Raw genomic sequence first — 15,967 nt, 5'->3', positions numbered from 1 at the left:
ATCTAGATTGTATGAGTGCTGTCTCTCCGAATTACCATATTATGTCAGTTGCTATATGCCATCCATCCATGTTAATTAGGACTCATGGGGTATGCTGTGGCAACTGAAAATAACTGTCTAACAAAAAATGTCCTCAAAATACATTGAATCTATCAGTTCATTCCATTATTTTGGTTTATTGAATCGTGACATTTGACCTATATGAATTTCATAGTCGTAAGTTTGCATCTGTTTAGAATTTTTCATCTAAAACGCTGCGGTTTTTTAATCTTAAGCAGTGTGAAACATTCCAGTAAAAATCAGTGGCCTTTGACATGAATTTATAGAATTGCATTTTTTGTAACGATTCTAAAAGAATTAAAGACTGATTCATTTTCAGTCTACATTCATAACAACAAAGCAGAGAAAACTTTTCTTAGACTTCGCTTATGAATGAAGTTGCCCAATGCAGTTTCTTTTGTCATAATTTCGACAATGCCCAGCTCAGGACTTATCAAAATGCACTAGAAACCAGTCCGGAAGGAAACTGAATGCACTGGCTGGTGGGGATTTCTGATATGTTATGCATCGTTTGGAAGGATCAAATTCTAAAACATAGTAGATAAGGTCTGGAGAAACTTCCAGCATTTTTTTCAAACGACTCAACGTTGCATAAAGGAAGTTGAAGGTAACACTCGCGGACCACTGATGAGCTTTTTTTGTGAGTTGTGATACCTTGAGCCTTTCAGTGTGTGTTACCATACCTGGAACAAACTTTGCGACCATAAAATCTGCAATGGGATGGAAAAATACTACTAAAATATCCTGTGAAAGTCAAATATGAATTGTAACGTACCATCGTTATCTCTATAGCCGACAACTATATTTTCTATTCCAATCAGAAAGGATTGCACCCACCATTTCATCGCTTTGTGTTTCCAAAAGTTATTTGTTAGTTCTTTACACTGCGTCTTCAATTCCACGTATTCGCCGTCTATTGATAAAACCGTCATAAAATCAATGTGAATTGAGATAAGACAGGTAACAATAAAGTGCTCCTGACCCTTCTTATACTAGTTTTAGCAGAATTCATAATTAGCTACTGATCTGTTGAGCACAGTTACTATAACCTCTATATGTCTACTTGTAAACCTAAAGAATCATAATATTACGTCTCAAAATATATAGACAACCCATAAACAGCTTTTAGTTCTATCTGTCGCCTTCTTAATATGCATTTTCGAGATTTCAAAATCAGAAAAAACAAGCTACCGGCATCAATGCAGTCAGTCTCGCCAGAATACAGAATACGGAATCCTTCCTTTCGTCCACCCAAGCGTGCCTTAACGACAACATCAAATTCCTCTAAATTCGTCACTGGTTCATTTATATTTGGTTCCTTCTGGAAAAATTCTAAACCGTAACATTTAAACATTCTATTTAATTCTCCAAAATTTTCAAAATAAACTTGAGAAACCTCAAGGAATTCATGAGAAAAGATCACCGATAAAGAGTCACTTGTCATATATTGTTCAAACTTAAAGCCCCAATATGTCATTCGTTTGTCGCGATCAGACATTGATTTCAACTGAAGGATTTTTTCATTGGTCGGGAACTCACATATGAAAATTACAGATTTATACCGAACAGCAGCTAACCGCCAACCATCTCGATATTCATACGGTGAGCATGCGATCCGTGTCAGAGTGCCACGCCAACAAATAAAATCAGCGCTATGGCAAACCTTAAAATGACGCAGATCTAATTTACACGTACTTCAAAAAAAGTTGAATAAGTGGCATCATTTTAAATAGGAATTACCTTATCATGATCAAATAAATTCCTGCATTAGTTGGGATTTTCTAAGCTATAGGTTAATTGAAAATAGCAGTTAATTTAGTTCAGTCAATTATGCAGATGATACACAGTAAAATCTTATTCTAGCTGTTGCCTGATCACCGAATAATACAGCAATGATTCTATGAATGTATTTTCTCATTTTACACTTTTGCAATTAAAAAAAAGAGAGGAATCAGAGTGACAGCAAAAAAAAAGTGGAAGCAGCAATGAGAAATACCTTATCCAGAGAAGATCCAGGTTCGCTGTGTATAAGTATCCATTTCAACAATACGTCCAGTTTTTCGTTGTGTAAAATGTCTTTGCCTTCAAACTGATAATAACCAATATTTAAGTCAAAATTACATCGCTGCCCAATAGCTTTCTCGTAAAGATATTTTGCCCGACATCTACCCGGCAATACATCATGCTGCTTGGTAAGACACATTTCTCCAATCACCGATGGTTTATGGAATGATGGAAATGCACCCTCATACAGTGATGGATCCGTTTTCAACAGTGATTCCATTCTGAAAATCAATCCACAACATCACCTCTAATTATTCACCACAATAGATGATGTTATAAAATACCAAACACACCTCTATACTCCTCATATAGTCTGTCTCTGTATACGTATGTGTATGTGTATGTGCATGTCTGTCTCTCTCTTTGCATGTATGTGTCTGTGTGTGTGTGTGTGTGTGTTCCTGTCGCAGTCTAATTCCTGACAAAATCTAACCGACAAGAAATGCATTGCTAGTTTCGATTTAACGGTGAGAAGTATGTGATTAGTATGCTCACAGGACTCAATGAATTGGGAACTGAGGGGCGTTTTTTCGTTATAGGGGTTAAAGGTCGTCCTAGATTTATTGGCTTTATGTTAATGCAGACTTTTGCAGTTAGAGCCTAGAAGAATGATCGCTGGGGACGATACTCTTAACGACTCGGAAGATATCACTTCTGTAAAGGTAATTTAGTTTGCAGAGCTTTCTAATCTATTCAAAATGCATCATTAAGATTAAATACTTTCACTGTTCTCCTGTTCAGATAGCAGCAAAAAACATTAAATAAATCTTTTTGTTATTTTTGATCTTGTTAGAATTGCAGAAGTGAACCTCTATTTTAAGTTGTTTCTAAGATTCTTCATTTTACGTGTGCTTCCAAATACAAATACATAAAACACTCGAGAATTCTCTTCTAATTCAGCAAGACTAGTGGAGAATTTAATAATACTAATCCGAATTCAATAATAATTTTTTCGTTTGAAACTTTTATTCTTATCTTTACTTCCTAGCATCTGTCGCCCTTGTGAAATCCTTCAGAAGATACCTAGTTATTCAGGACACGGATGGCATGACGTCAGTCGATTTGCATCTGGAAGACGATTTGCCCCAGCCCAGTATACCTGCTAAGCTTTCGTTTACGGAAAATCCAGATACAAATGAGCCTTCATCATATTCTTCAGATTCGCAGATTGAAATTGTTATTAAACAGTTCGAGAAGAAAGGAGAAGGGATGGGCGCTTATATTGTTTATAAAGTTGTGACAGCAGTAAGTACAAACTTGTCTTGTTTAGAACTGAAAGTTAGCTGGTTTGAAATACTTGTATTTAATTTGGCTGATAGACTTGCTGCTTGCAGACACAGAACATGCAAGGTTATATAGATCGGGAATACGTTGTCTGGAGGCGATTCAGTGATTTTCTTGGTCTTCATGAAAAATTAGTGGACAAATATTTTTACAAGGGTTATTTAGTGCCGGCAGCACCTGAGAAAAGTATCGCCGCTCTTACACGAACAAAAATGAATACATCCGTGGACGATAATACCAACAAGTTAGTTTATTTTTGGAATAAAATGCATGAAATATGGGATGGAGACCTTAAATTTTGCTTTCTGAGGCTTTTTCAGTGAATTCGCTGAACGTCGCGCTAGAGGTCTTCAGAGATTCTGCAGGCGCATAGCACGTCATCCGAAATTAGTTCTTGATTGTGATTTTCGCGATTTTTTAACAATGACTGCTTCATTACCTAAAGCTAATTCTACTGTGGCTCTAAGTGGTGCAGGAGTTAAGCGAATATTCAAAACTGTTAGTGACGTTTTTTCGAAAATGGCTTTCCATATGGATGAAAATGATCGTTGGTTTGAAGCTGCACAACAACAAGTGAATTTTTTTATTACATTTTAAGGAAGATTAGGGTTGCTTTAAATCGTTTACTTTTTCTTTTGTTTATTTAGTGGATTTCTTCACATTCTTGATGATTTCATTTTAATTTTTTTTCCTTTATGTTTGTTTTTTTCATTTATGCAACCATTTTAGATGGAAGATATGGAACAGAACTTAAGCAAACTACTCCGAGCAGTCGAATCATTGAGTTCATACCGACGTGAATTAATTTCTGGGACAGATTCGTTCTCCAAAGCACTTTCAATGCTTTCTTCATGTGAGGAAAATACAACTCTTGCACGATGTTTGTCGCATTTAACCGAAACATATGAAAATATTGATCAGTTGCATGGTGTGCAGTCAGATAAAGATTGTGCACTGCTCGCTGAAGGGATCAGTGAACAGTTGCAGATTATCTACACGCTAAAAGTATGTTGTGTACCAGATGTCAGCAGCGTGATTAGAACTTAAGTATTAAATTGAATCTGATAAACAAAACTTTGTAGCGTCCAAGCATAAAAATGATTAATTTCGAATCTCTTTTAGTTTCTTTCCTTGGTCTTCGTTCATGACTATTGTAGCCCATTTGCTGTCGTTCAAATATCTAACCATTGCTTGTTTAAACTTGCCGACATTTGTTTAAACATATCACATTTCATGTCTACCACTTCACAAATAGTCATTACATATGTCATAGACAGCTTTTCAGGAACTTTTTTTCGAGCGTGTTAAAATTTGGCAGAATTGGCAAGCTGCACAACAAAATCTTACAAGAAAACGAGAAATGAAAGCTCGTCATGAACTTTCTGGCCGAACCGATAGGACTAATCAAATTATAGCGGAACTCAACAGCGTATGCTTTTTTTTTTATGATAATCATTTTTTGAGCATCACTATTTCCATTTTTATAGCCTTGTGTTAAAACACTAAATGCAGATAGGCGCATTGATGAATGAATTAATGAGTGTTCTTAGACATTTGTCCACGTTATATCCAAAGTGAAATGAGAACCCTGTGTGGCTTGTGTATCGAAACATTCAGGTGATCTAATAATTAACTCTTTATTTTCCCCTATTTACCTCATTATCATATTCAGGCAGAGAAAGCAGTGGATGAAGTGGAAAAAGAATTTTCTGAAGTAAGCAAAGTCATTCGTGGTGAGTATGAAACATTCTTAGTGGAGCGTAAAAATGACATGAACGATACGTTTAAGCAATATCTTCAAGAACTGCTTGAAACGCAGAAACAATTCCTCAAATGCTGGGAAATATTTGCGCCAGAAACACAATCTATCGAAGCGACCTAATTTTTAGGACATATGGGCCCTATCCAAGCTGTGATGTCCTTATGCTTGCTAATGTACTCCTTGTTATAAATAAAGCATGAACCGTGAACTTCAATAAAAAATAAGAACAAACAGAAGGGTTAATTTCAATTGTGAACAAAATACCGAAGTGGAGGTAATTGTGATTTAACAGCTCTGTGGATAAAAGGATTTTCTCTTGAATAATTTCAATACATATTTGGTGATTGACATAGACTGCGTTAGTGCTATGATGAATATGCATATGTATAAGAAATGTATGCTCTGCAATAAAATCCATGCCGAATGTCTCCATTCAAATGGGTTTTACATCCATTCCCTCTCATAGGAGCCTGTGTTAAAACTCTTTATTTTTTATTAAATAGCCGAAAACCCAACTAATATGATTGAGCAAAAAGTTCTTAAAACACAGACATGTAAGATTTGACTATTTCCCTAGTAAATTAGTATGTATGAAGTAGGAAAGGAAAGGTGCAGCAGAAACTATTAAGATCAATAATTTCCTAAAAAATCGAGAGCTTTTTCACTAGAATTTAAGGAAAAAACGTGAAAGTTTTACCAGTAACAATGTTTTCAGATAAAGAACAAAGAAGGATCTCGTGAGTTGTACTTATGATTCAAAAAGATCGAAGCATAATTTATGTGACTATTGGAAAGGCATGAGCTTCAGTATTAAATACCCATTTATTCAAAGGCATGATACTGTCGTTCGAAAAAGTGAGGTATAAATACTTGAATGTTTCTGCAAATACAAAGCTCTGCTGTACATCATCGTGTACTACTTCTGAACTGTACACATTTTTTATGCCAGAGTACCTGAAAAAAATTCGAGACAGTAATTTTCCTAAGTTTAGAAAGCTGATGTTACTTAAACTGTTATAATATATTTAAGGCACTTATACACTTTAAATTTTGACTTTCCATTTCAATTCTTGAATACTCTAGAAAACAAGCAAATGGTAAAAATTGCATAAATAATTTTGAACACAACACTGAAATTTATGTTGTATACTGAAAGGACAGGTTCCTTTATAATTTATTTCATAAAGCATTTCAAATGCAGAGATGCAGAATGAAATAGAGGGGTAGTAAAAAAACTTTATATAAACATATGTCGCAATGTTTCCCTGTTGCTATCAACAATCAAAAAATTAGAACTCACCCTCCTGTTGTCCTACAGTATTTCTCAATATTTTTAGCGGCCATCCAACACCACTCTCTGTATTTATTTTTTCGCGTCACACGCCACAAATAAAACCACCCCTCAATCACCTAAAACTGAATCAATTAACAAGATTCTTCTAAAGTATCCCGAATGTGCATTTTAATGAAAATAGAAAAAACAGAAAAGAATAATTCTAACCTCAGGTCGAAGAATATAGTATTTCTCACTATCCTTTATCGCCATCACCTCCACTTCCTTTGTGAATCGAAACGACTCAGGACCAATACCCGTAGCTGTAAACTAACTATATTTATATATGAAACACAGTTTGTCTTAAACACATCAAAGAAAAGCAAAAGTATTACCAGTCCTAATGTATGACTCATGACATGTATTGGCAATTTCTTCTGCAAGTTTCAACGCATCATTGCGTCTCTTTATATCATTTTCGTTTAAAGCTTCCAGAGCAAGCAGACCAACAATAAAGCATGCCAAATGATCCATTTTGTGCACTTCACGTTTCCCCTTTAGTTCTGAAGTATATTCTTCTATTTTCACCATGAAATGTAAAATGTTGTATAATGTGTAAAAACAGCAACAGTGAGAACCATAACTACTTTTAGTCGATTTTCCGACGCAAATGATTACTTTTGATAAAGTGGATACGGAAATCAGATATGGATATGTATGTTACTGTTAAAATTCGAAGACTCTAATTCTTTTCAAATAAAAAAACAAAAAACAAAAGTACAAACCAATAAAATATGCAAGGTGATTCTGACTCGAATAACGTAACAAATATTTTTTTATTGCTGCTAATGCTGCATCATACATTTCTTTGTAAACTGTATCATTTTTACTTGATCTAAGCCATGATTTCAAAAGATATTCGTAGAAACTATCACCCAATGCACCAACTGAGACATGCTCTGAACGAAGCCGCAATTGAAATTTTGAATTATAGTAGCATATTACAGTATAGTCCAAAAGGATTAATACAATTAAACTGTCATTTCTTTACTGCGCTGAGCGTATGCATCTAACTGACTGTTACAGAAGATAATGAGTTATAGACCTATAACATTGAAAAGGACAGCGGAAAATAATTTGAATTTTACGAGAAAAACTTACTGGGACCCCACTTTCCAGATTTTGGATGCAAATAATTCGGATAAAGACCATCTTCCGTCCTTACAGAAAGCACTATTTCTCGTATACGTGCAACCTGAAAATCGCAGTCAAAAAACCAAAACGTGGTCAAGACAAATAGTGTAACTGAAAGAAAGGTTAGTAAACTGACTTCTATCTTTACAATGAACACTAAAAGAAAAATACCGAATCGTAATTGTTTAAGTCTTTCCCAATCTTTTCTAGAAAGTAATGCAAGCAATATACACTTAAGCATAATGAACGTAATGCAAAGTACATTCAGTATGCAACCCCAACCATTTACTGAATTCGAAGTCATGATATCCAATCAACAAATCAGTTTATAAAACCAAAGTGAAAGAACTTAAAAACGAACCTTGGTAGAGTATATGGAATTTTGAGTGAGCTGAGATAAATAATCTAATTCTAGCTGTAAAGAACCAAATTCCGATAATATTGAAAAACCGCCATTAGCCCAAGCCCAATTATGTGAACGACCCGAAACAGGATTAACTAGCGCGTGAGGTATACCAGTTGGTGTCTCAAAAGCTGGTAACAATATGTTTGCGACATTAGTTGCCTTTTGTATGTACATCTGTAAAAACTTAGCTTTTTTGAATTTCACTGACTCCGTAGATTTTGAATATCATATCTACTGTGGATAAAGAAAAAATGAAATCTTCGTGCTTTAAAATGCACATAGCAACTTTCAAGCTACATTATCATGGACAAAACGTTAATAATACTGATGATAAAACTATATAAGAAAATATGACCATCTACTTTTTTTTTGTAAATATGCTTATTTTAAAAGAAAAAACTTATCATCGCACTGCTACGTTCTTTGATCCAGATAACGAAAATAACTAGATCAGTGATGAAATGAAACAATTACCTTATCTTCAGTTAACGCATAAGCAGCCAACAAGCCCCCAATGAAACGGATATTTGTCTCGAAAACAGATATATCAGCAGTCTGAAAATAAAAAAAAATCTAAAACAAATAATTAATAAATCAAGTATATAATGATGCTTTCTCTCTTAATTTGTTACAGTATGATGACAGTTTATTTTAGAAAGATGCTATTATCAGTAACGTCTTTTTCCTAATTCTAAATTGCATGAAGAATTGAGATGCCTAACAGAATCAAAACAATAGCACCATAATCATAAGCGCAGTACAACTTGGCTTTGCAATAGCAATGATCGTGAACAAATCTCCTCAGATAGACCATTAGTCCAAAGAATTGTGAGAAATATCCAATCCTGTCCTTGAGTTTTTAGAATTGTTTTCAGGTTATTTCCTCACGTTATTTTTCCACTACTTCACGTTTACCAGTTTAGTTTATTTTTAGGAAGTTACATTTTCAAGCACTAACTGTGAGAATCTCGTCTTGAAATATTTGTTTTCTTTAGTCGCAACATATTGCCTTGAAACGGAAGGTCGACAGAAAAGCTTATTAAATTAAACGCTTTTATTTCTTATCCTCTACGTTTTTATAAATTATATGCTGCATTCCTTAACATACATGTCTTAGATGTATCATAGAACTCATTAAAAAACTCACGGAAACCTTCAGATCGAAAAAGTTTTTCACCCAGTTTCGGCCCTCCTCATACTCTTCTTTTAGCCCCATAATATACAAAGTATCAAGTGCATCCACAATGGTTGCACCCAGTTTTCCGTTACCAAATACTGATGCACTATGCTCAGAGCGTGATAAAGGTTTTAATTCGTTGAAACCCCATGCATATTTCCGATAATTCTCCCAAGCAAATTTGGTCATCTGCAATAGGAAATGTGAAAAATTGGGAAAAAATTAGACCAAAAAAAATTAAATCTTCAAATTCACTACAGAATGACTAACTTAAAGGGTAAAGGATAAATATACCTAATCCTGACTACTCTTTCCATTTTCTAATTTATATTAAAAATTTGAAAGCTGGGATCATCTAGCTACCTTATAGTACCATTCTATACAACCAATGAGTAAAAAAAAAAAAATCAAAAAAATTACCCAAAAAAAATTTCTGGGCAAAGTATGCATATTCAGTAATAAATTACATAGATTTTATCATATTCAGTAATAAATTACATAGATTTTATCAAAGAACTAATTTTCGCAAATTTAAAATAAGTAGGAGTAATAATGCTTAAAAATCCCAGTGTTTCTGAGAAATGTTTCCGGAAACAAGCACCGGAAAAGCCAAAAAGCTGACGATCCCGAGTTCTAAGCCCATAGCCCACGGGCTTAGGCAAAAATACGACAGCCCTCACACCACAAATGAATTCATCGAAAGGTTGGTAAGTCATTTGCTAAGTTCATGTATAGAAGAATCTTAATGATTACAGAAATTTGCACTTTATTGTATTTTTTTGTTTTTAAGTTGTTTGCTATAGTTTCCAATAATCGTCTCAGAACCCAAAAAATTCTAAAATTTATACATTAATTATGAATTGACAACGCTCAACAGATATGGCGTCAGATTCATCTTCCACCTTCCTCGGTTCCTCATCGAACTGACGTTCCTCTAATTCAAATCTCTGCTGCCGGACTTGAGCCAAAAAACGACTTCTATCACTTTGAAATAATCGTCCGGATCTGAAGAAAACTGAGGTGTTCTTTGAGCCCTTAAAAATATAAAGACTTCTGAAGTTAACAAATACTGAGTTACTAAGCCATTCGGCCTCAATACAAGAAGCTCAATTCACTTACAATCATCCATGCTGCACTTTGAATATTTGCTTTCGAATTTATGAAGCATAAAGCACTTCGTCCCGCCCAAAATTATTAAGTTAAAATATGGCACAGCGTCTTTACGCATTTCCAATATATTTATATGAAACTGGACATGTCCACTCCATTTCATTAAGGTATTATAAGCTGAGTGGTAAAACAACCAGAGTCTCAAAATGAGGATAGAAAACACAGTAATGACCTGAAGAAGCTGTCGTCACTGGATGGTAAATAATAGAGTGAAAAAAGAAATGAAAATACGATTACAGAGATAAGGACTGATTTTCTCCAGTAACGGACAACCATACTCCATCAGTCCTGAAAATCAAAAAATTTTGCTGAAGCAACAACCAAGTGGATTGAAATAAAGTGGCAGGAAAGCTATCATCACGAGTCGGTCTGAAAGAACGGTATTCAGGCAGTTTATCACATTAACACATAACTGGGCTAGATATTCAGCTTACTTCTGGGCTTCATACCCAATTTTTTCCACATGCAGTACATGGCTAAAAGCTAAAATACATAGTCCGAAAAGGATGGCTTTTGGTATTTACGCAGGTGGCATAAGTTTCCTCTCTTTCCTTTACTGCGTCACTGCAAAAATTTGGAAATTTCGTCATGTCACCATTGCCCCGATAAATCAGAATGAAATTTGTTGTGACAGTGAACGTTTGGTAATTTTTCGCTAATTCCTAACCATCATGAGTTGAAGCATTTCTTTCATACCTGCGACTATTTTGCATACATGCCATATGAACAAGATTTCAACTCCTTATTCAGCTTTTGTCTGAAGAGATGTGAACAGTAGTACAATTATAAAGGGAAAGCAAATTATCTCTATTTTAATATGTCCACTAGAGATTTATGTTATTAGATGTCAACTATCCACAGCTTACTTTATCTAGTCAGAAGCAATACAGCTGAATATTTGTGATGGATAAACAAGTCCCACTTGAAAGACAACGTCACGTATATTAACTATTGTAATCAGCTCCACATTTACTTTACTTCCCGAGTTGCTTGAATATTATGTTATTAGAATTAATTTATGGAACTAACCAATCTTTGACCTTACCATACTTAAAACTGCTTCTCACGAAAGGCCATAGTATGTACGATTTTTACCAACAGACTACCACATTGCCCAGAAAAATCTTGGCAAATGGTGAATATTGTCTGATCCGTTCAAGAGCATCATGGTCTTTGCGTATGAGGTGGGGCCGCGTTTCCAACGCATTTGAGAATGATTAGGTCTTCGAATGAGTTGACGTGTTTGTGTATATGGTATATTGGTGGAAGATTGTGATGTAAACAAATAAGTAAAGTATTAGCTGCTACAATTACCTGAATTGTTGTTTTCGGGCTAATTCGGTTTGTGGTTATTCCGATCTTTTTCTCGATGCCTATTCAAGATCACATCGAATTTTGTCGTTTTTCGTGGACTTTTAGAGATTAACCCAGCTAATACTTTATTTATTTGTTAGACGCTCTTAAATTCATCGTATTTGAAGTGTGTGAAAAGATCGTTGTGTGTTTCGTGATAAATAAACAACTGCTGAAATATTTAGTTCCAAAAAAGAATAAGTAGTGCATATGCCGTTAACAGTACCGGTCTTAGTGAGATTTTTTGAACAAACTACTGTATTAATTTCTACAAGGAAGTGCACTATGAAATGTTTATAAGAAACGGTATTTTCGAAGTTTGTACAAAATTCTACAAAAATCTATCCAGATAAGTAATTCCATATAAACAGTTATATACAATCGTATCCTACCATGTTTATCACGTTATATCACAGTATGGAAGAGGAGGCAGTAGGTCACGTATTCGATACCTTGCTCGTAGTATGTGACGTACATCGTTTTTCTGAAAGACTTTAATTTTTTTTAACCACAGTCATTATAGAAGGGGTCGATGCGCTTTATTATGGTAGCATTTAACCATATTTCTTCAGAAATAAAATAAAAAATGTGCTTATTTTTACGTAACGTGTCGCAAAAACCATCTAAGATTTTCATTCAAAGCATTCTATATCTAAGGTTAGTAGTAATTTGTCAGGATATATCTAAGTTTGCTACCTGATTGGTAATCTGTTCTAAAAATGGGATTAGTTTCAGTAATTCTTGATCGTCCTGTTGGAAAAACCAGCTTTCGATGGGTATACCGTTATCGATTTGATATGCAAATGATTGCAAGGAATTGTCGATAATTATTGTTTTTGACAGATCCCTACCCAAAATGGTTAAATCTTTGATGTAATTCCCATACACGAATACACAGTGCTCTCGAAAAAGTCGATGACGTATTAATCTCTTCCCAGGATCGAGCAGATTCTGTAAAAATATTAGGAATGAGTTTAGGTGCAATTATAAAGTTTCACAAAATATAATCTAAACAGCTCATTTTATATTTGTTATTTATATAATTTTTTTTTTTAATGGTGACTCGTTTTATGTTCTTACTATTTTATTACGCAAATCACCAATAGGATGTCAAACCTAAAAACATTTTTCTTTTGTTTCTCTTTATATCAAACTTCATGCAAACATTTGCATTTTAACAACTAATGTAAGAATACCAAGAGCTTTTATATGCTTCCAAATACTTAAGGTTTGCTATTTTATGACCCGAACAATAAAGCCCGAACAAAAAAAAAAAAACTGAGAATCTTGGAATGTTTATACATTGTTTTAGGATCTCAAGCAGCTTACCAAAAGTTTATCAGCATAAACACGTTTACTTGCTGTGAATAAGATGATTTCAAATGAGCGCGACAACCGTTCCAAAAATTCTTGCAAATGTGGCCGTACACGAACGTAAACCTTCAAAGTTTTATGAATCCTGAAGTTTAGATATAACCAATTCTCAGGACCTACGTAAAACCAAGCTTCTTTTCGAGAACTCCTATTTTAACGATTTGTTATTAGTGTATCAGTATTTGTTATTATTGATGATAACCATTTTGCACTACTTTTGATGATGCATTTAGTCTCCAGAGCGATGTATCTCTAGCAATTAAAAAGTATGGTATTTTTCAATATGTGGATATGAATCGACTAAACAAATAAAAAAACGAGGAGTAACAAAACGTTATAGTCCTTTGTGCGGATAATATCAACGATACACGCGGTTTCAATATTCAGAATAGTAGCACAGTGATAATGTTCTATGGTGATATGTTTCACAAGTGCCACGGCTGATAAATTATTCAGCAGCGAATTAATTCACTGTCATACTTTGCATTTGTTAGAAATTTTAACCAATATTCATTCAGGAAAAATTTAAATCAGTATTCATATCCTTCCCACTGGATAAAGCTCAACAATAACGCATGTTTTTCTCTTTTAAGAAATGAATAAGATTTTCTCAACCAATATTTTTGTAAATATTTTGATGCAAAATTTGAGGCTAATTTTTTTCTGAAGCAAGGATTATAGATTTTAATATAGTTGTAAATATTTGTCCAAAAAGCAGCAAAAAATTTGAAAAGTGCAAAAATGTTGTCTTTCGGAATGTTTAGATTTAGTGAGCAATAATAATTTTACTTACTTGATAGGTATTTTCCTGAAAATGTACCGGAAACGTTAAAGAAGCATCAGGTAATTCGGTTAAACTGCAGTGTACCAATGTCTCGTCCTGCAAGATATCTTTTTCTCGTAAATCAGGACTGTTTATTCGTTCCTTTAAATCTATTGTTGTCTAATCGTTATTTTAAGAAACTTTAGTCAAAAGTAGTGCTTTGGAGATATTACGCAAATTTGTTAGTGACCACTACGAAGTTTATTGAATAAAAGAATTTACAGGGAAACTGACCAAATCAAGGACGAGGGAAAATTCTGGTGTTGAACGCGTGCGGAGTGGCAACGCTGGACATCGGTAACGCATTTCGTCACTAAGCGGCGGTAGGTGTCGTAACAGGAATATTCTGCAATATAGCAGTTTTAATATTAAAAGTCGAGAAAAGCGCAAGTTCATTTGACTTGAACTTTTCTTCACAATCACTGAAAATAAGACTTCCCATAATATGTCTGTAAGCTGAGAATTTTAAACTGGCCCAATAAAGAATATAGCTCCGTATTATCTCTCCCTCTTCCCGATTCTTCTCAAAGAGGACCAGAATCATATCAAAAATATGAGACTATGTTAAAGGTAGTAACATAAACGTTTGTTGCGGTAATTTATATATAACTTGATTATAGACCATTTCATTTACGACTGCATTAAAAAAGGATTTTTCTTCAAGAATTTGGTTTGTGCGTGAAAAAGAATAAGAGCTGGTGGTGAATATGGGCGAAGGAAATAGCAAGACTAAATTAGTCTTCTATTATGCATGATGAATAACAGTCATTGAACTCCATATTGTCGCTCCTTTAACTTTTACACAGTGGGATTACCTTGATAAACAAGATGGTAAGAAAAAACTTACGAATCGGCATCAATGACTGGATAAACATGCCGAAATGCCTCAGTTTGGGAAGCGGTGCAAATAATTGGTGTATCAGTAGCCTCATCCTGTTGTTGTTGTTCACCTATACTAATAGTGGAGTAATCTCGGTGCAGCCCCTCCGAGGAGGGACCTCTCCTCTTCCGTCCTTCTTTCAAATTCAGCAAAGCTCCTATCTTAGCTATCTGAAATGACAGAATAATGAATGATCAACGTTGACATTACAACCGTGAGTGGGATTAATGATGACGATGATGATGATGATGATATAACGAATTACGCAAAAGAGGATGACAACGAGACCATATGTCATGTTCTGTTCTGTTCCGCACTTTCCTGCCTAAGTTGTGGGAGAGGAACACATCAGAAGAGAGCGACAACTAGCAACTTCGAGCAGCCACAACGACGTAATATTATTGCAAGTTCGAAGGACTTGCATACACTCTAGAGAGAAAGATTGCTGCAGTCAGCTGGCTCTTGCAACCGCATCATTTAACTAGTCTCTCCCAGCCACCGGTCGATCGATGTATACATACCGTGCTATATTGCTGCCTCCGCTATCCACCAAATGTTGATCGATCGATCGATCAACATGAAACACATGATGACTGCCTGCATCCGTGTGGCAGCCATCACAGCAGTATACACATCTCTTTCATGTTTACCGAATGTATACGTATATATATATAGACATTTCTGTTTACCGGCCTGCATGCTTACTTGCCTGCATGTTTGACAACTGGCAATATCACTCTAATCGGTATTCCTTCATCTCGTTCACACTTCATCACTTCCATGTCGTTTCGTCAGTGCCACTCCTGAATTGATATGCTCTTTTACCGCCTTTATTGACATTCTCACTAGAAAGAAGCTGGTAAGGCTGAACGAATGTTTACGCCTCCTGGGTAATTTACCGAAAACCATATTAATTTCATTCACTTCTAACTTTCGTTGAACCATGTTAGCACCAATGAGAGCATTAAAGCGTCGAGAATTGACGTGTGATATCAACAGTACTACTGACAATTTGTGAGAACGCAATACTGTTTAATGTTAATTTCCAAGGGTGATCATACTAGGACGTCTTGATGTGTTTCTTACCGGCATCAGTTTAGCATTTTTGTCAGTGTAAGTCGTGAGGAGTTTAATTTCTGGCGTAGCG

General features: G+C 34.9%; 4 protein-coding genes across 7 annotated transcripts; 1 reads left to right on the top strand and 3 right to left on the bottom strand.

Annotated features, from left to right (window-relative positions):
• Positions 1-483: 483 nt before the first annotated feature.
• Positions 484-2,344, bottom strand: Bm4341 (Protein dom-3, putative; the record flags this gene model as incomplete). Its single annotated transcript, XM_043081055.1, has 5 exons — positions 484-743; positions 836-973; positions 1,252-1,381; positions 1,484-1,723; positions 2,057-2,344. 5 exons carry the CDS (start codon positions 2,342-2,344, stop codon positions 484-486), a joined length of 1,056 nt encoding a protein of 351 aa, XP_042936989.1.
• Positions 2,345-2,732: 388 nt separating this feature from the next.
• Bma-snx-1 lies at positions 2,733-5,290 on the top strand (the record flags this gene model as incomplete). Of its 2 annotated transcripts, XM_001898611.1 has the most annotated exons (7): positions 2,733-2,786; positions 3,160-3,369; positions 3,459-3,652; positions 3,729-3,981; positions 4,138-4,413; positions 4,694-4,837; positions 5,081-5,290. In XM_001898611.1, 7 exons carry the CDS (start codon positions 2,733-2,735, stop codon positions 5,288-5,290), a joined length of 1,341 nt encoding a protein of 446 aa, XP_001898646.1. The 2 variants fall into 2 exon arrangements, with proteins under 2 accessions (XP_001898646.1, XP_042936988.1); XM_043081054.1 differs by lacking the exon at positions 2,733-2,786 and having other exon boundaries at positions 3,172-3,369.
• A 656-nt stretch (positions 5,291-5,946) lies between these two features.
• Bma-mans-1 lies at positions 5,947-10,666 on the bottom strand (the record flags this gene model as incomplete). 2 transcript variants are annotated; one of them, XM_043081053.1, is made up of 11 exons in its annotated part: positions 5,947-6,124; positions 6,471-6,580; positions 6,672-6,766; positions 6,839-7,006; positions 7,229-7,402; positions 7,605-7,698; positions 7,999-8,217; positions 8,518-8,598; positions 9,191-9,409; positions 10,069-10,225; positions 10,563-10,666. In XM_043081053.1, 11 exons carry the CDS (start codon positions 10,664-10,666, stop codon positions 5,947-5,949), a joined length of 1,599 nt encoding a protein of 532 aa, XP_042936987.1. The 2 variants fall into 2 exon arrangements, with proteins under 2 accessions (XP_042936987.1, XP_001898645.1); XM_001898610.2 differs by having other exon boundaries at positions 9,197-9,409.
• A 1,477-nt stretch (positions 10,667-12,143) lies between these two features.
• Bma-scpl-3 (NLI interacting factor-like phosphatase family protein) lies at positions 12,144-15,660 on the bottom strand (the record flags this gene model as incomplete). Of its 2 annotated transcripts, XM_043081051.1 has the most annotated exons (7): positions 12,144-12,227; positions 12,440-12,694; positions 13,073-13,183; positions 13,911-13,997; positions 14,175-14,286; positions 14,788-14,990; positions 15,589-15,660. In XM_043081051.1, 7 exons carry the CDS (start codon positions 15,658-15,660, stop codon positions 12,144-12,146), a joined length of 924 nt encoding a protein of 307 aa, XP_042936985.1. The 2 variants fall into 2 exon arrangements, with proteins under 2 accessions (XP_042936985.1, XP_042936986.1); XM_043081052.1 differs by lacking the exons at positions 14,788-14,990; positions 15,589-15,660 and having other exon boundaries at positions 14,175-14,246.
• Between the last annotated feature and the right edge of the window lie 307 nt (positions 15,661-15,967).

This window comes from Brugia malayi, assembly GCF_000002995.4.
Source record: "Brugia malayi strain FR3 genome assembly, contig: Bm_v4_Chr3_scaffold_001, whole genome shotgun sequence".
NCBI classification, from domain to species: Eukaryota; Metazoa; Nematoda; class Chromadorea; order Rhabditida; family Onchocercidae; genus Brugia; species Brugia malayi.
The sequence above is the reverse complement of the archived record's forward strand: the minus strand, read 5'-3'. Positions and strand labels throughout refer to the sequence as shown.